The sequence below is a fragment of the Amphiura filiformis genome, chromosome 1 (assembly GCF_039555335.1).
Source record: "Amphiura filiformis chromosome 1, Afil_fr2py, whole genome shotgun sequence".
Taxonomy (NCBI): Eukaryota; Metazoa; Echinodermata; class Ophiuroidea; order Amphilepidida; family Amphiuridae; genus Amphiura; species Amphiura filiformis.
This window is the reverse complement of record NC_092628.1, coordinates 29,361,694-29,383,013: the sequence shown is the minus strand read 5'-3', so window position 1 is coordinate 29,383,013 and position 21,320 is coordinate 29,361,694. Positions and strand designations below refer to the sequence as shown.

Below are 21,320 nucleotides of genomic sequence, written 5' to 3'. Positions count from 1 at the left end.
ATCAAGTTCATGTCCCAAATAGGCCCCTATAAACTTTCTACTCCGTTTAGTTTCAAAGAAATAGCTAGTTAAAACTGGAAAACGTGACATTTTATTAGAAACATCCTTAAAATAGGGTGAGTGTTGCCTGGAAATGCAATAGAAAGTGCGGGTTACAAAATTGCCAACATGGCAGAGAAGATTCCCCAGACTCTTCTGAACATTTTGATGTTTAATTTGTCCATTTGAAAACTCGGTCCTACAAAATCGTTGCATAGAGCACTAAACTGTGGCCTCTCATCAATCGATCAACATTTTAAAAAAAAACCGGTCTGAATGTCGCATACTGCCTTCCGTATTATTTTATCCCGGTGCAGCCAGGGTCTGGGCAGGTGCAGCATTGATAATCGGAATCATATAAAATGGATTCGTTTCCGGTATTTTACAGAACCAAAACAATGCGGATTTTATTGCTTATTATCTGGTTTACTCTGAAGGTACATGTATGAAATATACTGAAATAAGTTCACTTTAATATACGCATCCTGGATTTGTATGATGATGTTATCCCGTACGTTGCAAGGGTGTTTTTAACTCAATCAAGCAAGCTGGCCCGATCGCCATTCATGATCATGAATGATGATGCAGTCAGTGCTGCAGAATTCGGCTCTGGATCTGGATCTGGTTAAATATTCCCAACGCTCTTAAAGAGCCAGGCGAGACTTGTACTTGGTACTTGGTAGTGTACTTTGACTTGACTGGATACTTAAGTGGATACTGGCTAGTGCCGTACTATTACGCTGACTTTCCTATTCGGAGAGGATGACAATTTCGACTAGCCCAGTAGTAGCCCTACTATAGGCAGGCATGAGAATTTTCAGTTTAAAAACTGAATTCAGTTTTTTTATAGTCAAAATTTCCGCAACTTTATTTAATTTCAGCCTGTTTTTGGTACTTTTTGCCCAATTTCACGCGCATTTTCAGTTTTTTCAGTTTTTTTTAGGAAAGTGCAGTCTCATGCCTGTATAGGGCCTTTTAAACACACTATTTAGGTATGCCAGGCCAGGGCCAGGCAAACATATTTGCTAGTCAGCCAAATTCGCCGACAATGTCAATGCATTTTTACATAGAAATTTAAAACAACTGGCCGAAGAAAGAAACCTACATAAATATGTTTTCTATACTTCACTTGACCCAAATATATGATTTTTTATGGTGAAAAGACACTCGCACATATGGAATTTTAGAGGATTTTGATAGCAGTTCCATTAAAAAAGCTGCTATCATAATGAGACTAAGATCTAGAAACACCCCGAAATGCCGTTTTGGGGAATTTTGCTAGCTGAATCTTTTTGACATTGTTTGATGAAAGTCAATCTTTGACAAGATGTAACTTTGCTACGGAAAGTGCTATGAAAAAAGGTTTTCAGTTTTGGCTTTGTTTACTCAAGGGCTTTAATTTGATATATAAAATGATGCAGTTTGATGGCAAATTTGAATTCACCTGGCATACCTACACTATTATCCGAGAACCGCTAAAACCCACTAACCGCTCCACCCTGTGACCCGAACAGCAGTCACAGCCTGGGTTTAGCAGTTCTCTGGATATAGCCAGGGTTTTATGATATAGCATGGTTTTGGATCACCACAGTCAAAAGGCCCTGTACTAGGGCTAATTTCGACCTCCTCGTCTGTTTACAAACAGAGAGGTAGACTAGACTCGCTTGCCAGTGGCAGTGCAGTCCAGTCCTTAGTCCTAAACCTTAAACATCATTTTCCGAGGCGCGGAAGTACACCAAATTGGTGTCGGGTGACCTTTGACATTCTTTTGTGGCGAGTGACATGGTCTTTCAATTCACGCCAAGTGTCCTTGACAGGCTTGACTATGCTTCAGTGGTCATGAAAGAATTCAAAAGATAACCTCTGCCCCAATAATCCCAAGCTATTGTCTGAAACTGCACCTCGGAAGATGTATGGTAAGAACTCAGTCCTCAAATGATAGTCATATAACGACCAAAAGATAAGTGACTGACTATCAAGGTCTTAGCCAGCCATGCGTCCACCAGTCTTTAAGACGGGCTAATCTATTTTTAGACGGGTGGATTTAATGGATTTTACAGATGTGATAGTTCTAAAACAGATGATTTTAAGGTTATATGAACTTGAGACTAATTCAGAGTGACATGTAAAGGCCAAATCAGGACATATTTGACTCCAGTAACCCTTCCATGGGTATACACAAGTTGTTTTATATTTGAGGGTCAAATTTTGGTATCTGCTTGGACGGGTAGTTTCATATTTCTGGCTAAGACTCTGCTGACTATCATTGAGGACTGAGTTCCGCAGTCTAGCCAGTCCTATATACAGGTATGAGAGGCAAACCTTAGTTAACACATTTGCTAGTCAGCCAAATTCGCCTAGACCGGGGCCCAAACACAATACATATTTACATAGAAATTTAAAAGAACAGATTGGACAGGCTCGTCAAGGAAACCTACATAAATATGTTTTCTATGTACTTCACTTGACCCAAAACATCGATTGAGCAACATGTTCCTTCAAAAATAGTAAAGAAGAACAACACAACCCCTTGGATTTCACAAAAAAATTAAGAGGTACCGTACCAGAGACATAAGCAGAGAGCGTATAATAGTGCAGTAAAGAGAAACACACTGTATGAGGATTGAGGGTTAGAACAAGTACTGGTAATGAAGTATTATGGGTTTAGTCAAGAAAGAAACAAGAAGAGCCTATAGAAAATACAAACATGTTTAGAGTCAGCAAAACAACTTTACAGTTTTATCAAGTCATTAAAAAATGATAATTCAGGAATTGCCGCCCTGAGATCCATCGTCAGGAAAATTGGTTTCTGAAAGTAAACAAAAAGCTGATATTCTCAACAATCAATTCATGTCCCAATTCACTCAGGAGGATTTGGAAAACATGCCTAAAATGCTTGTGAAATCCCATCTATGCCAGACTTTGAAATTTATGAAGACGGGGTTATCAAGTTGCTTGAAGATCTGAATCAAAACAAAGCAACAGGCCCTGATGGAATCTCATCTAAATATCTGAAATTAACTGCAAAAGAAATTGGAAAGGCTTTAAAAATCATTTGCCAACACTCTTATGACAGTGGAGTTGTTCCTAGTGACTGGTTAATTTCAAACATTTCCCCGATATACAAAAAGGGAGACAAGACAAACCCAGCAAACTATAGATCTGTAAATCTAACCTCAGTTTGCAGCAAGATTTTTGAACATGTCCTAAAATCCAACATCATGAAACATCTGGACAAACATGGCATTTTGTGCGCTAACCAGCATGGTTTTCGGAAAAACCACTCTTGTGAGACTCAGCTAATCAATACCATCCAGGAAATAGCTATCCACCTTGATCAAAAACAACAAGTGGACGTTATGATTAAGGTGCCACATCAACGCTTGCTACTGAGGTTGAAAAATTACGGGATTCGGGGGAAAACACTTGAATGGACCAAAGCATTTTTAACACAACGAAAACAGCGTGTTGTGGATGGCGCTGTATTACATGGCCTGGCGATAGTTGCATGACTGAAAACTGTAAAGCATGCATGGAAGAGTTTGGAGTAGTTAGTTAGTTAGTTAGTTCAATATATAGCCGATTAGCCGTATTATTCAGCTCTTAATCACAACCGTCAATTAACGCCGGGCCTGCATACTCGCGTTGTATTGTACACTGCTGATCGCGTGTATGCGGAGAGCGGCAATTACGGCGCTGCGGTAGAGCGGCAATTATTCTGGCGCTGCGGTAGAGACGGCAATTACTGGCGCTACCCAGCGTCGCGTACTAAGTGTCGTCATGCGTTGGCAATGGCGCTGTATTACATGGCCTGGCGGTAGTTGCATGACTGAAAACTTTAAAGCATACATGGAAGAGCTCGGCCTGCGGCCTCGTGTGATACGACCTCAAAACCAGTGATATTTTTCGTATTGCATGAACAAACAGGGGATAACTAATAATATCACACGGGTAATAACCAATAAGATTGCAAGAACATTCTCAACATTAGTTTTCCCTGCATTAACACCCTTGACCTTGTTGACATTACATTTATGTAGTGCCGTAGTATTACGCTGACTTTCGTATTCGCCGAGGAGGACAATTTCGACCTCCTCGTTTGTTTACAAATGTCAGAGAGGTAGACAAAAGGCCTGTCAAAACTGTTCCGTTTGTCCAAATACTCAAGTATCAAAAGGATGGTCCACAATAGAGTGATTCACGCAACATATGAATAGGGGATTAAAAACCTGTGAAGTAGGACCATGTGCTTCTTTTGTCCAATTTGGCATCAAGATTTCGAATGGAAACAGTTCAGACCCAGAACACGATCATGTCAGAAATTAATATTTTGTTCTGGGTCTGATTATTCGGACTAACATAATTTATGTATGATTAAAATTTATGTAACATGCACTTGATTGGTCACTACAGCCATTGATGTAAATGTTGTGTCACAGTTTCATCAATAGGTTGCGCACTAACACATGTCCCATACGGTTGTTTCATTGTGAGTCACAACCCTTATTGTTTTTTTGCTTTTTTTCTGTGTTTAACTTCAGGTACACTATGTACAGGGAGAGCCAGGGATTTTGAAGACAAAGTACTTTGACACTAATATTAAGGACTTTGCCACAAAGGAGTACTGCATCGGGTACAGTTCTTTTGAAACGCCATTACCGAAACTAGCAAAGGAGCCGGTATGTACATTGAAGCAATGAGGTGGAACCGAAGAGTACCAACTCCGCCATATTTGCATGGTGCTCATGGAGGGCAAATGTGTCCCTCCTGATAGGTTTACTATGAACGGGCCCGGAAAATTAAACTTTGATTAAAAAGTGCATTGTTGCATACGTGTAAAATGTTATGCCAAAAATGTGTGCCGAGTATGCATACCTTTGTAGAGCTCAAATTTAAAGACATTTATAATTTATTGTGCTGACTGCTGAGGTGCATTCTTTGCTCCCCATGAGGGACAAACCAAAATGAAGGGGAGCAGCAGGGGTAGCGCTAGGCTGCATTTTGGAGTCCCGGACTCCAAACTCTACAACGGACCCGACTTTCAGATTTTCTGCTCCCTTGGGGAGCAGGTCATTAGCTGCTGCTGTAAGGTGACTCCCCAGTACAAGGATTTCAGTGTTTTGTGTATAACATGTGGGACAAGCGTCTAAGAAAATGTTTTATTCACGTTTAAACAGTGCGTATTTAGCGAATAAGTAAATACCAAAAATGTGTGCTGAGTGCACATCTTTGTAAGGCTTAAACTTAAAAGACACAAATTATTGTGCTGAGGTGCATTATTTGCTCCCCATGAGCAAGGACAAGCGATTTCGCAGAACTTTTTTTCCGCACAATCTCCACGCAATTGGCTATTTTTTTCCTATGGGCAAGGATACATGATTTGCACTGAAAAAAAGTTCCGCGTAATTTGCTATTTTTTTTCGCGCAAATCGCCTGTCCCTGCCCTTGAGGGACAAACAAAAATGGCGGATTTACCATGTAGCGTTACACTCAGGGCAATTTTGAGTTTGCACTTTAGATTAATTCTCTTATTCTCTTTGGTACAAGGTAACAATTTGAACATGACATTTTGTTTTTAACCACACTTGTTTACTTTGTAGTTGAAAATAAGTTCAATTCATAGCCAGATGATTTTCAAACAAATCAATGCATGACATGCATTAAATCAAAGTTATGCTGTTTTGGACCCTTGCATTATAAATGTTAATGCAGTTTACATGGTTCGCAGGTTTTTGCTACAAGTGGAAAAAAAACGGTTAAAACCGCTTGGCAAAAAACAGTTTTTGCCGGCAAAAACTAAAAAAGTGATTTATAATTCTTTTTTTTCTCCTCAAAACAAATTATTAAGTTACAAAAATAATTTTCTGAGTGTAACTAGGCCAGATTTTGTAATTATAAGTAACATATTAAGAAATTAAAGGTATGCATTTTCATTGCTCAAGTGCATTTAACCAAAATGTGGCATATATCAAATTCAAAACTTTTTCATTTTAAGGACTTGATGAGACAAAAAATATGTTGAATGATTCATTAAAAGTTGTGTGCTACAAACAATGTACTGTTTATGAGCTTTCTGTGTTACTTTTTAATATTTGAGTAACTATATGTGAGTTTTTGCCATTTTTGCCGGTTTAAACCTGGCAAAAACTGGTTTTTGCCGGTTTTTGCCGGCAAAAGTTGCCAGTAGCAAAAACCCTGGCAGTTTATGAGTAGGTAGTGTCTGAGGAGCATTGTCAGACCAAGGGAAAAACTATAATTATTGTTTTGTTTTATTCATTTTCAGAGAAATTTTTCACCGCATAGAAATCATAGTACCGTATTGGTCCGAGTATAGTCCCACCCGTTTTTAGTTGAAAATTTTGACAATTTTTATACTCAAATTTCAAAAAAGTTTTTTTTTTTTTTTTTTTTTGGAGTTTCCCTGGACCTAGACGAAAATGCTAGGATCATTCATGGTTGACCTAAAAAAAAAAAAAATTCAACATGTTTTGTATTTTTAATATATGCAAACTGATATTTTGTATTCATGTCATACTCTACTAATGATATCAAAATGCATTGAATTTGAATGCATCTTGATATCATTAATAGAGTATGACATGAATACAAAATATGATCCTAGCATTTAGGTCTAGGTCCAGGGACATTACAAAACCAAAAAAAAAAACTTTAAAAAAAAACTGGCGGGTGGGACTATACTCGAACGTGGGACTATACTCGGACGAATACGGTAATTAAAAAGTACCATACACATGTAGTTAATATTGCAGTTCTGTTATCATTCACAACAGGAGTTCCGTCCATTACTGGATCGGACCGATACTGACTTGTGCAAGACCCCATCCAATGCAGCCCAGCTCAAAGGAACGCTGGTGGCAGTATTAAGAGGAAATTGCACTTTTGTAAACAAAGGATTGGTTGCACAAAAAGCTGGAGCAAATGGAACTATTGTTGTCACAGATTCAGCTGTGGTAAGTTAAACTTCATGCATGTTTGGTTTGAAGTTGGCCGAGCAATGTAATATTACTAATATATCACTGCTTAGTGTAAGGCGTAAGTTTCAAAAAAGCAAGGCTTGTGAATTTGCACCTACCTGGTGGGAAACTTTGACAAAAATTGTGAGACTTGCTCTCCCTTCAAATGTGTCTATCAGGTTAAAAAACCAAAATAGATTGTCTCTGAGCAAATTCATCAGGATTGTTCATAAATCACTGATGTAAGCAAATGTTCTCAGGAGAGATCAAAATAACTTGATAAAGTATAATGTTTATATGCCGAGTCGGGACACGGTGGAGAAGGGGAAACTCAGTTAGTAGTTACTGACTAGTGAAACCGTGATACGAATCAAACACTAAGAGACTTGGCTTTCACTTAATGTGTTAATACCATTTATGTAGCATGGTGTGATCCCATCAGGATCCCAGGTCCAAGCCCAGTAGATGTCACTTGGACCTGAGAGTCTCTGAGATCCTGATGGGGTCTAATTTTAATTTTACTTACCGTATTTAGTCAAATAGTCCCCCCCTCAAATAAACGCCCCACCACTTTTTTTAACCAAGCTATTTCAAAAATTCTTTCATGCTATCTTGTGTAGTAAGCTTACCAAGTTGCTCACATGGTCGGTAATAGCAGCAATAAATGGTGAAAATCTGCATCAGAAATCCGGAAGTGAACCAAAAGTCTGTGTCAAAAGTTCATAGTTCGTCATTTTAGTGTGACTTTTAAGCTTACCTAATGATTTTAACGGGAATTGTCGTGCTAAAATGACCTCTAATAAACGCCCCCCCCCCCCTTGGGAAAAAGTAACGCCCATTTGACGAAATACGGTATTTGGATCTGTCCTGAGAACATTTGCTTACCAATGTATAGATTGTGTTTGTTGATCAAATTGAGACACATCAATTCAAATTTATCTAAATCCTCACCCGATGCCTCCTTCAGACCATACTGATTGAAGTAGACAATACATGTAGGGTCATGTGAGTGGTTCAGATGTCACATTTAAGCTGTGGTTCAGAAGTCTTATCAAGCTGTTGGTCTCATGCAGCAAAAACACCATACCTGACAATCTGACATGTTAAAAGTTACAGACTCCTTCAAAAGAGAAGCGGATCATCCAGTGTCTATTATCATCACAATACCCCATGTTCCAGAATCATGCATACATTGTAGTCAACTAAAAAAAATGTTATTTGCACATAAAACCTGTGCGACAGTACTCAACAATTTGAGATATACATCCATATATAGGAAGAATTGTTTGATACATTCTGTAAATGTGTACATAATACTTGCAGATTGCACCATCCATGAATGAGTCTGTGAAGATCCCAGTAGTCCTACTTACTGCTGAAGACCACAGAGATATTATTAGAAAGGTAAGTCAACATATTTGTTGTTTTGTTATGTTACATTTTATTTTGTTCTGTTCTGTTTTATTTCATAGGTGAATGTTGCGATTACAAACTTAATTTGTTTCCCCAATCATGTGAAAGTTTAAAAATGTTTTGATTTGATTTCATAAGCTAAAATGCTAAACAAGTGTCTAGTTGAAGTAACCCTACATGTATATTCATATAGCATGAAATCCTTAGAACCTTAAAGTGTGTATTTTGTCAACAAAGCAATAAGAATGGCTGTCCTGCATGCATGAAATAACTTACGGCATAAGCTTACACATGTATGCGTCTACAATTTGGGGTAGCAGGTAGAGCATCATTTATTGGGATATCTTTGAGCCTGTACACTGTACTACATGTAGATAGGGCAATTAGGTTGTGTTGGGTGATGGGGTGCCTTTTAATTGATTGTTTACCCATGTACCCATGTCATAAATTTCTTTTCAGGCTGGTGACAACAAATTAGTTCAAGGAGTTCTCTACAACCCAGAAGTGCCAGAGATAGATTGGAATTTACTTGTGATATGGCTGATGGCTGTAGGAACCATAGCCATAGGTGGATACTGGTGTGGTGTGACAGCATATAGACAGTAAGTTATCTGATATATTGATACATACCGTAAAACCTTGTCTATAAGCATATAGTGTGCTTTTGATGAAAGCTAAATTAATCCAGGCGCCATCCATCGACAAAATTAGAACATTATGGAGTTTTAGCAAATAAATTACCGATACAAGCATATACAAACAAGTACTATTGTAAGACCGACCTATTGCATTGGGATATTTATGGCTGCTTCGTTAAATATAGCCTTCATCAAAATCACTCCACATGCTTGTAGACAAGGTTTTACGGTATTGTTGTAAAAGCATACTGATGAATACCAAGTTATTCTCAGAGACGGTTTTGGTTATTTCAACACAGTTTTAAATTCATTGACGCATGAATGAGATAATTAGATTGGGTCCTGAGGGACCTCCCTTGCATGGCCACCGACAAGAGTGAAAATTTGGATATTAAAATTATTTAGACATGAAAACATTGAAGTTTTTCTACTTGCGTGCATTCATATGAATGTTAATAAACATAAACAAACACTAAAAGTAATCCAGTTATCTCTTTTATGTGCTGACCAGAGTGTTTTTAATTTTTTCAAAATTTGTGACATTTTGGCGTGAACTTGGGTAATCCTATGGAAGAATCTATGGCATCTTTAGGGAACAAACCAAAAGATCGATGACGTCCTACAAGTTTCGTTTGGGGGGAGGGGGTAAAAATACTTGATTACGTTTGTACAAAAACATCGGTCTGAAGAATGTGTCATTATTATTATTATGTCAACATTTTCAACATTTCATTATTACGTTTCCGGCAGGGAGGGAGGGGATCGGCCGAGAAAAGAAACTAGTTACGTTTATAGGACGTCATTGATCTTTTGGTTTGTTCCCTTATGGTCTTAGGAAATACAAAGTTGGTAGATGTTATAATTATGTTAAAGAAGGATTTTTAGATTATTTTTCTGGCTTTTTTGTATATGTTTGTAAATGATTTGTATATGCACTAAAAAAACTGGCTACAAACACAAACAGAGAAGAAAAGTACCTTTGCCATTTAAGAATTAATTTGTTCAAGACCATTTCATTGAATTGCTGGACCAGTATTTCTGACACAGACTGACACTCAAGTCAATTTCCATACTCACAGAGCTAAACTTCAAAGGAAGCGAGAACGTGCTACCGCCGTGCAAGCCAGCGGCATCCAGCAATCAACATGTAATTCAGATAGTAGTGAAGAAGAAGATGTGACTGAAGAGGAAGAGGAATCGGTCACTATCACACCTGTCATTGTGTTGATATGGGTCTGCATGATATTTGCTGTGCTTCTGCTGCTCTTTTTCTTTTATGATTATGTTGGTAAGATTAATTTAAATGTTACATGAATAGAAATTACACACATAAAAAGATACAAATTCAGGGATTCAATCATGTTTCACCATTGTTCATCACCGTTTAACCATGATGCGTCCGCGCCGTCTGCATGGTTTAATTCGAGAGAGCAGCTTTAGCTGCCTGAGCGAAATGAACCACACAGACGCATCAGACGTAAGTTGTTAACTGGTGATGAACAACAGTGAATCATGATTGAATCCCTTTCAACAACGAAAGCAAGCTAAAGATCGTATCAGCCTAACAAGACTGTTCGGTAATTTCTCTGTTAATATCAGCAAAAAATCTATAGAATAAAACTGCAATGTTTAGCCGCCATTTTGTTAGAAAGGCAACAATTCACATTAAAATGTTTGTAAATATGGAATTCATAACATTGGAATGTAATATTGACAGCGTAATTTTGCTGTCAATTTCAGTAACTGCTAGTATGATGTGGGCATTTAAAGTTATACTGGAAAAATGGTATTTTTATGGATTTGTTTTTGCATAATGATTATTATTATCATCATTGTCGTCGTTGTCGTTTATCATTATTTTGGAATACAGATTATTGCATCACATTTTATTTGTATTTTTCTCTTTCCATAGTGTATGTTGTAATAACTTTATACTGTATAGGAGCCTGTAATGGCATGCATCAATGTTTGGCTCCAATTGGAAGAAAAATCATTCCTTGGAAACAAAGGTATGTACTTTGGATTTTTCTGTATATACTTATTTAAATGAATTATTGCATTTAAAACTCCTTACAGATAATCTCAAAATATTTAAAAAGCAAGATTAGGTAATGGGTTTTGTAGACCGTATTCAATCCTTTCATTATATTCTATGTTCCAATTAAAGGAGGATTTCGTGATCCTAGCATTCTCTTTTTATAACATTTTTCAGTAGATATCCACGAAAAAAGTTTATTCCCAAATTTTCAGTGGATTACTATTTTGCGTTTGCAGGATATGCATGATTATGTGTATTACACTGCTCCATAGGCCACTGTTGTAATTTTGTAATTAACGATATTTTTGCTACACAAATTAATCTGCAAGAAATTTTTGGTACATAAACATTATGTAACCAGAGGTTTCCAGTGGTATAAAAATCTCAACTTTTTTTGAGAAAAGTGGGGGGATGAGGCTGTGGATCAAGAAATGCCCTTTTAAGTGTATGTGGGAAAAACAGAGGGAATTTTAGATGAACATCTTAAACAATACACTGCCAAGGCAACCTCAAATGAATATAGTATCACTGTATCATCAGCATTTGTTGAAGACGCTAGATCAGGCTTCCTCAAATAAATTTGTTGAAGCGCCACATGAAATTTAAAAAAAACTGCAAAGCGCCACTCAATGGCTGCGAATTGCTGGGAGTCAGAGGGGTTTCCCCTGTGAAGCTATCAATTTTTTAATTTGAGGTGCAAATGACGCCATTTGGTGCAACATTTTGTACTATTTTAGCCTGTCTTTACAAGGATAACATGGGAATCGCATTGTTTATTTATTTATTTTCAAATCTAAGCGGGCGCGCAGGCCACTGGGAAGCCACGGCGGCGCCATGTGATGCCACAAGGCCGCTATTTGGCGGAGCCCCGCGCTAGATGATATAGTGAAAACATTCTCAGATTACCGAAAATTGTGTGGTGTACTGGCATTAGCAGAGCACAGCAAGAATGTACTAGACATAAACTGGACATTACAATGTCAAAGTTCTCTGCAGAGAAGACAAGCTTTTGTTAAGAAAAGTGATGGAAGCAATTATACATCAAACAAGAGACTATAGCCCAACTGAAATAAAATAGAGAAGTGCCAGGGAATTACCAGAATATATGACACTCCACTAAAAACACTGTCCCAATTGTCCCAACTGTCCCACTGTCATCAGTCACTCGACCTATCAGCATTAAACTGCTGATGACAAAGAATGGTTTCTCTAAAATATTTAGTTCAAAAATATAAATGTTGTTGACCAGTTTTAGATTGTAGTTTGCCTTTGAGGCTTATATATTATTATGTTGTTGTTTTGTTTTTCATTCACAGGTTACCACCAAACAAGGTGCCATTTTTGTCAACCAGACCTACCATAGTCAGTGTTATTCTAGCATTAGGCAGTATAGCGTTTGTAGCCTGTTGGTTCGTGTATAGACATGAGGATTTTGCCTGGATCTTGTTAGACACACTTGGTATTTGTTTCTGTATCAGCATATTGCGACTTATTCGCTTAAAGAATTTTAAGGTGAGTTTTGGGTGATGATATTAATAGATGTTATCCATGTTCTATAAGCTGCATATCCTATCAGCGACTGCTATACCTTGTTTAGGACTTTCAAAAGAAGTACCTGCATGTGCAACCATGACTGTTTCAAAATAGCCCGCCAAAGTCATGCAGGTAACTCAAGAGGTCGTGCATTGAATTGGTTTGAATGAGGAATACTACGGGAATCAGCGCCTATTGTTAGAAGTCACACATGAGTAACGTGGATAACCTCTATGAAGGTACGGCTGATAACTGTAAACATAATATTAGGCAATATAAATAAATCAGTTCGATCTTTTGATTGACCATTGATTCATTGATGCTTGGTCGATCCTTATTATTTATGAAATCAATTAATTTGCTATTGTTAATTGTGATAACATGGTAATTTTTGCCTGTAGTGATATTCACAAATATAAATTTAGCATTAATTCTGATTAATAAGTTGATACAATGTCTCTCTCTGGAATGCATACATAAATACACTGTTACACTATATACAATAAAAATTTCTGAGAAATAAACATATACCCCATCCATGAAACCAGCAGAGTTGAAAATGCCAATGTGTCTGGATTGTTTGGTTTAATATTCGCCAAATGCTATATATACATGTGCAAAGCTTGCTTTCTGAGATACCAAGTATGGTATTGTTCAAATCATTCCCCATCCATACATTCCAACATGACAAATAGATTTCCATTAAATTCATCGTGAGGGCTAGAAAAAGTCCTAATAATATGTTGCTATTTGAACAATGAGGAATGTAACACTTCGTCGGTCGCAACACATAGTGGCGTAGAGTGATTTTCTAAATTGTCCGTTTCACATAGTGTCATATAGGTTTAGAGCTAGCTATATTATAATAAAAGTTATTCCTTGTTAACTTTTAAAGATACAGTTTAAAAGTTTGAGATATAACAGTGGAGGAGTATCGACTCCGTTACTGGTAGCGTATCCTTCAAAAATGTTTTGTTCGGAGACATATTTTGTCCTTCATGTATGCCACTATGTGTTGCGACCAATGACTTGATTATGATATAATTGATTTGCTCTGTGTCAATAAGTACTGGACATAGTATCTGGTAGTTTCATCTTTTCAAATTTACTTTCAAATTTACTTTACAAATACACACATATCCGGGTTCGAATTCGGCTGTATCGCATAGCAGTTTGCTCCATATTTTGAAGTAACTGCTACCCAATTTTGCATTTGTATAGAACTATTTATAGTGCTTTATTATATGGAAGTATCCTGATTATGATGAATTAGCCAAAAACTGCTACGCAAAATTTTTAACGAATTTGAACCCCGACACATACATGTATACAAATATATTTAAAAGGAAAATGGGTAAGGCTAGACCGGAGGGTTGAGTAGGTTATGGCGACCACGCTCAAGTCATGTCTTCAACTGTTGATGTCACTTATGCTTACTGTTGTTTATCATGTTTTCTTTTCTTGCAGACATGTTTCCTGTTGCTAGGCTTGTTGTTTATATATGACATATTCTTTGTGTTTATAACACCCCTATTTACTAAGGTAAGTACAAATTGACTTCCATGATTAACCCTAACACTGGACCCTGCTTTTTGGGATCGGAAGTCAAAGAAGATCCGAAAAAGTCAAGGAGAAGAAGAATTTTGACTTGGCACCCCCGGGATTCGAACCTTTGACCCCTCGCATGCCAAGCACACGATCACGGACCGGTAGCTACACGGGGTATTGCTGCCCGGCCAGGAATTCCGTGCGCATATAACACTTAGGGTGATTGCGTCATCGCAGACCCTGGGATTCATGCATGCGCAGATTTATTCATCGTAAGATTTTGTAAGATTTTTGGGTGTTAGGGTTAGGGTTTTTTTATGATCCACAGCCTCATCAACCTCGTTAATCTAAAAAGTTTAGATTTGTGTACCACCAGATACCTAGGACTACATAATGTTATATGTGCATAACCTTTCTTGCAAATTCGGTCATTTGACAAAGAAGTCGTTCAATTTGTATTTTCTGTCTGTGAACAACATAGAGGTCTACCGTACGGGGCACTGTAATACATGCAAGTATATGCAACTCACAAATTTATTGTCCAAAGCAACTGACATTTTGGAAATTATAAGTTTTTCGTGTATATCTACTGAGCCATACCCTAACAAGAGGGTGGTAGAATAGCAAAATGCACATTAAACTGTAATTATTTATTGTGATTATTAATTACAGGATGGTAAGAGTGTTATGGTGGAAGTAGCGACTGGTGGAGATGGAGCTAAAGAACAGGTAGAATGACTTTGTATTGTTTTTTTATAAAGTCTTCAGATGTTTGATCCTAGATTTTATCGCTATTCAATCACATGATCATGAGATAGAGATGAGGCACCTCTAACCGTAGACTATCCGTAAGGGCATGTCGGCATGATATGCCAATGTAGAGATTGGTATACAATACAAACACTGTATTTAGAGAAGGTAGGGATGGATGCACATCTATTTGGTTGTGTAAAGTGTTGGGACACTTTCAATAGGATAATGTAAATGAGCCTTCATTCCTCCCAATCAATGTTGAATCCTGTGCTGTTGATCATGCACCTACCCTACATGTAGTAGTACCCAACATTAGTAGTGGTAGTGGGGAAGGGGGAGGTTCAGGAGTTTAAGGAAAGGTTTAGGCTTCACACCAAAGAAAGTGGTATGTCAGCATGTAAAAATAAAATACTACAGTGCAACTTGAGTTACGACAACATTTGAGGAGCATTATATACCATGATCTTTAATTTGGAAAGTTTAGTCTCAATTTGTACATACAGATGTTATGTTGTGCAATTGTTATATTATTATAGTTAAGGTATACTTGCTGGAGGAGTATTAGAGACATGTTATGAGTTTTGTGTTCACAAACTGTTTGTATTTTCTTTCCCTACAGATTCCAGTGCTGTTAGTGGTACCAAGATTATCCCACTCAGCATTCAGTGTGTGCAATATGTATTCTATGCTTGGCTTTGGAGATATACTGGTTCCAGGTAAAATTCTTGGTTTTCTTTTCAATAATTGATAAATTTATATTTTTTGTTAAGTAGTATAATTAAAGACAGAGATAAAAAGATTTTATCGTGTCTGACGTCATCTGTCAATCAAATTCGAGCACGGTTTGTTTACAAGTGTCGTGATGATGACTTGCTGAACGCGGCGGTATAACCGAGCGCCTTATTGTTAATTTTGCACCTTCAAACATGCAAACCATCTCAAAAGTTAGGTCCTTATAGTAGGAAACTTTCTTTCACGAAGGCACCATGTCAACAATGCCTAAAAAAGCTGCTTTTTGCCTTGTAAACGTAATTTTTCGCCATTTGCTGCTATTCCTTTTCTCAGATCAGCACCAGATAGATTGTTCTTCCTTTTACGCGCTATTAACCTGTGTAAACCAATCAAGGATCGTAAATTGAAAGTGACATCAGACGCGATAAATTCTTTAATTATTTAAAGTCTTTAATTATAGTAGAGTAGTATTTTCATTGTTTTATCTTTATTACCAGTGTGTATTTGAGTGTATTGGTATGCAACAGCAGTTGCTTCCAAGGAGGGAAAAACAATGATTTATTGTTACACCGCTGTGTACCACCTGCTGTGTACACCCACTGTAGGTGAAGAATGCCCCTCTTTATTTTGGATGTAGTGCAGAGATTGATTTCAGAACTTTCCATAATTCTTTGCAAAAGTGTTCACAGGTTTTCAGCTGCCACTTGAGGTAGCAAATTCCATTGAATACTATTAGAAAGATTTTGATTTGAAATTGTCATAGTGTAGTGCCTAGTTGATAGAACAACAAAAGTTGCTACTTACAGAGGATACTTCACAGTATCGATTAAACTTTCTTATTTTCTTATCAATGTACATAGTGAAATTGCAAACTTCAACACAAACTTATGTTGTGTACAGGTGACCTTTGTTTGTTTGCTGAGCTGGCTAAATAGTTTACCCAGGGTGTATTGGGAAGGACATAAATCCTCCTCTGGGTATAGTGCAAGTAGTTCTTAGTAAGATCACTATGCATTTGGACATTTAAGAAAAGAACCAGTTCACACCGGCATCAAATGGTGGTATTTGGCTTTTTCAGTGAACAAAGTGCGAATAATTCATGACGTGATTCAATTAGCCAATGAGGACCCCTACTTCCGTATTTACACAGAACACTCGCTATATCACCAAAAAAATTGTGATGGAACTCAGTTATAGGGTGTTTGGGTAGGTTGTGCATAAGACATCTGTGAAAACTCTAAACACCTGTTTTGCCCAAATCTAATGTAGACTAGTTGAGGTTAAGGGATCTAAAATGAGCGTTTATTGCGTTTCGATAGTATTTTTTGTGGCACATGAGAGCACCTCAGACCTATCGAATTGTATTCTGAATACGAAGCATGTCTTTCTGATATCAAATAATTGTCATTTTTGAAAATCACAATATAATACAAATTTTATGACAAATTATAAAAATTTGATATTTTTCGAATTTTTGAGTAAATTATGTAAATCTAATGATATATTCTTAAAGTATATGTAGTAGGGAGGAAAAGCCGACGGTCAATTGAAAATGTGGACCTTTCATATTGAAGATATGGATTTTTTTCCCAAAAAGACCTAATTTTTTTTTGTGTTTTGGGAAAAAAATCCATATCTTCAATACGAAAGGTCAAAATTTTCAATTGATCGTCGGCTTTTCAACCCACCTACATACACTTTAAGTATAAATCATCAGATTTATAAAGTTTACTTCAAGTACTGTTAAATATCAAAATATCAATTTTAATGATTTGCCATAAAATGTGTATTAAATTGCTAATTTCAAAATTCAAAATTATTTGATATCAGAATGACATTCTTCGTATTCAGAATGCAATCGATATGTCTGATGTGCTCTAATGTCCCAAAATAAATACTGTCCAAACGTTCATACCCCAGCCCTTAATGATAGTAACAAATTGTATTATGTTCTTCTTTTGATTTTCAGGTCTTCTAGTAGGATACTGTCATACTTTTGACTTCAAAGTCCAGAGTAGAAAAATTTATTTTATTTCATCTTGTATAGGTAAGTCTCAATTTATTCAGGTCTGAAACTAGTCTACTCCGATAGATCATTTGTTAAACCATTATTTCTGCTTCTTTTTTCAAAAACCTTGTTCAATTGAAATTGTCACCTTCCTGTATGCCCCAAGAAAATGATCTACATGCTTTGAATCAGATAGCAAACTATGCACCCTTGAAATGAGCATGATGTTATGCTAATAAACTGAGCTCAAAAAGAAACTTATAATTTTTCACAAGGTCATATCTTGAAATCCTGTCTATCAAATTCTACCAAAATTACACACAGGTTTACTTCAATACTCTACTCTTAACACATGTCAGTAACCACGCAGTTACCCAACTGACACAACAGCAAAATGCACTGACATGGAACAGCTTCCTGGAACACATTCACAGCCCAGCCCTGTTTCATGAAAAAAGTGTATGAAAAGCAGAAAGCAGCACCGTTTTATCATCTGTGCAAGGATCTTGTGTGCATTCTCACAGATTTTTTGTGCTGGGTGCCAAATGTTGGGCTGTGAAAGTGGATGAAGTCCATGATGCTGTCCCATGACAGTGCATTTTGCTGTTGTGTCAGTTGGACAACGGATTGGCTTACTGACATGTGTTTTGAGTAGAGTATTAAAGTAATCCTGTGTGTAATTTTGGTTCATTTTGATTGACAGTATTTTAAGATATGACCTTGTGATTCACGTGTTGTAAAAAATTATAAGTTTCTTTTTGAGCTCAGTTTACATAGGCACCACCATGTAAGTACCACCATTCCTGTGTATATAGCGCCAGTCACTGATCTTGTCTGCCAACAATTGCCATTGAAGCAAAACATAATTATTCATTATGCGGCCCGATTTTATAATTTTGCTATTGGTTAGAATTTTCCCACCTTCAATGATTAAACTAATCACACATTTAATAAGATTCTTAGATGAATATGTGAATACCTGTGAGACGATATGGTGAGTTCGAAAGGCCAAATCAAAAGCAAGTAGGCCCTTTCGTTCCAGATTGTGTGGTCACTGGGATAGGAAATGCAAATTTTAAAAGGATCTAATCGAAATAGTCTAGTCCTGAACCAACTCACTGTTTCTTCTTCCTTATAAGTGCCTCCCTCATATGTATGAGTATTATTGCACTGCGTACAGACAAGCTGTACTTATTTTTTACTCTGGAACCTAGAGTAGATGAGTGTATTTTTGAAATACAGTCAACAGTACCGGGATGATCCCCTGCTCTTCAAATAGCCTGTGACATTCTTTAACATGCACACTACATTAATGTGAGAAAATATGCATGTACACTGGACCGACAGCTTAAAGTGCCCTCCGAAGAACTAAGCAAGTAGAGTGAAGTACCTTGCTGAAGGACACAAAGAGCCAGCCGAGCTCAGGCGGACCTGGGATTCGAACCCTTGACCCTTGGATTCACAGTCCAACGCCTTAACCGCTAGGCCACGCTCTCCTCCTTTAAAAGAATGGAAGTGGCTATGACATATTGAGACAGCTGTTGCATCTGTGCAATGTCTATAAACGTGCGTGTGTGTATGCCAGTGATTTGAGCAAGCACTTGTGATTTGACGCTGTGCCCAATGATATACACACTGATGTCACATACGCGCCAGGGTGTAAAAGTTATATGGTTGTATTATAACTTTAAAATTCTACAAGGATGTGTCAGGAGTTAGTCGTTAAGAGGGGAGCAAAGATTTTTAAATGGTTTCTCAGTGGGCATTGTTTATCTCTGGTATGCCCAAGGGCATGTTCCTGTGCTGGGAACAATTTTGAAGAGACACTGCGATGCAATATTTTGGTCCAATTCCTGCTTGGAAAATACTGTTGATTGCCAGTAAATTCTGTCTTCTAATTTGCTGCCTGCCCAATACCTTTGCCTAAAACACCACTTAATTTCAGCATTCATATACTTCTCATACACTCTGCATAAAACATTGCTGCACATTATCTTATGTCCCCCCTCTCACCCTATATATTCTCTATGTTAATTCTTTGACTCTATTTTTCTTCACAGCCTATGGAGTTGGTCTGGTAATTACCTTTGTAGCATTAGCCCTAATGCAGACTGGCCAACCAGCACTCTTGTATCTCGTACCATGCACAGTTCTTACAGTCCTTATGATTGCTGCAATCAGAGGTGAGGTGGCCCATCTGTGGCATGGTCAGGTGAAAAGTGACCATCATGTTCTGTGACTGCCAAAGGTGAAGAAAACGTGTAAGAAGGAGAAACATCTCAAATCATATTGATTTAGTGATTTATAAATGAGGCCATAGATATCAGTATTACATGACCAATACCTTTGAATCAACTGAAGACACATAGCAGTTATACTTGTGTCTTGTCTCAAGTTGAAAGTAACGCCTTGTTGGATTTTGCAGTGGCAGCTTTGAATCAGTACGTTTACTTGGCGAAGCTTACGGACAATTCACCCTTTTACGTATGTGTACGTGCCCTGTGGGATTGGGTAAAGCGCACATGATTTGAATCAGCCACTGTGAAATCCAACATGGCGTTACTCTCAACTTGAGACGAGACTGCCTGTAGCCATGTTTGTACTTTGTGAAACACGTTTCCTCACCTACTCTGAAGATATCCTATTGAAATGTATGACATTTTTGTACAGAAGTTGAGTTGTCTTACATGTTATGTATATTGAAGTGTTAGTTTATCTCAAAGTAACTTTTGCTGGCAGACATGCCTTACATACACAGCTACAAATATGCGAAGTAAAATGACCTTAAATTCTTTGTACGCAAATCTTACGCCATTTATATTTCTCAATAGTTTAGGCAATCTCCTCAAATATGACTCACCAATAAGGCTGACATTATTTCTTGCCATATATTACTTCATACACAAAGTAAAGATTACTCACCATTTATAAAATGTCACCCTTTTGGAAAGACTCTGGATGCATATTATTTTTGTGGAGATTACAGCAATATGGTCAAAAAGGAGTAGGATCAATATAAAAGGTTCAGATGCAAAAAACGTTATATATTCATTTTTCTCAATTTGGGATGTTGGCACATTACTGGTTAATTATAAAGAAAATTTGTACTACTTTTGATCATAATTTGTGATGTGATCAAGCAAAATGAGTCGGATGTCGGGAATATTGATTTTGAGATAAAGCCAATAATAGTATTCAACTTCCATTGTATTTTATTGTTCTGAGCAACACTAAAATGGCCATATCTCTGGAACCGAAAGTCTAATTATGATGGGGTTTTAAGCAAAATAAAGCTCTGAGAATGGCTCATTTGATAAAATTGAAATCTGAATTTTGATTTCGATCGACATTTTGCTTGATCACATCACATTTTACCTTGGAATTTGTCAATTTAAATGTATAGCCAGTATTAATCATAGAGCATATATGTACCCATCCACCACAAACTGGCCGTAAAGTTGGCATTTTCCATTTTGAGATACAATCAAAAACAGTATATGGATTTCTATGTAAAATATATTAGGAATTTGACCTTTGATTAACCATAACTTCACTTCCAGATCTCTGATAAAGCTGGTTGAGGTGTCATTTTAAAGCTGAAAGTGCACTCTTAGAATCTGCAATAAACAGAAAATTACCTAGGC

General features: G+C 37.2%; 1 protein-coding gene across 1 annotated transcript; it reads left to right on the top strand.

Moving 5' to 3' along the window:
* The first annotated feature begins 393 nt into the window (after nt 1–393).
* LOC140140205 (signal peptide peptidase-like 2B) lies at nt 394–21,069 on the top strand. The gene is made up of 13 exons (XM_072162043.1): nt 394–476; nt 4,581–4,718; nt 6,831–7,010; nt 8,337–8,417; nt 8,886–9,028; nt 10,144–10,352; nt 10,977–11,073; nt 12,419–12,614; nt 14,103–14,177; nt 14,856–14,912; nt 15,556–15,652; nt 17,638–17,715; nt 19,737–21,069. Exons 1-13 carry the CDS (start codon nt 402–404, stop codon nt 19,913–19,915), a joined length of 1,605 nt encoding a protein of 534 aa, XP_072018144.1. The 5' UTR covers nt 394–401; the 3' UTR covers nt 19,916–21,069.
* The last annotated feature ends 251 nt before the right edge of the window (nt 21,070–21,320 follow it).

What these genes read in the sequence shown, in the direction of transcription:
- LOC140140205 (XM_072162043.1), top strand. Translation starts at nt 402, where the DNA reads ATGGATTCGTTTCCGGTATTTTACAGAACCAAAACAATGCGGATTTTA. An exon ending in CGAAACTAGCAAAGGAGCCG is followed by an intron (nt 4,719 to 6,830) that starts GTATGTACATTG and finishes CATTCACAACAG; the next exon opens with GAGTTCCGTCCATTACTGGA. An exon ending in ATCATTCCTTGGAAACAAAG is followed by an intron (nt 11,074 to 12,418) that starts GTATGTACTTTG and finishes TTTCATTCACAG; the next exon opens with GTTACCACCAAACAAGGTGC.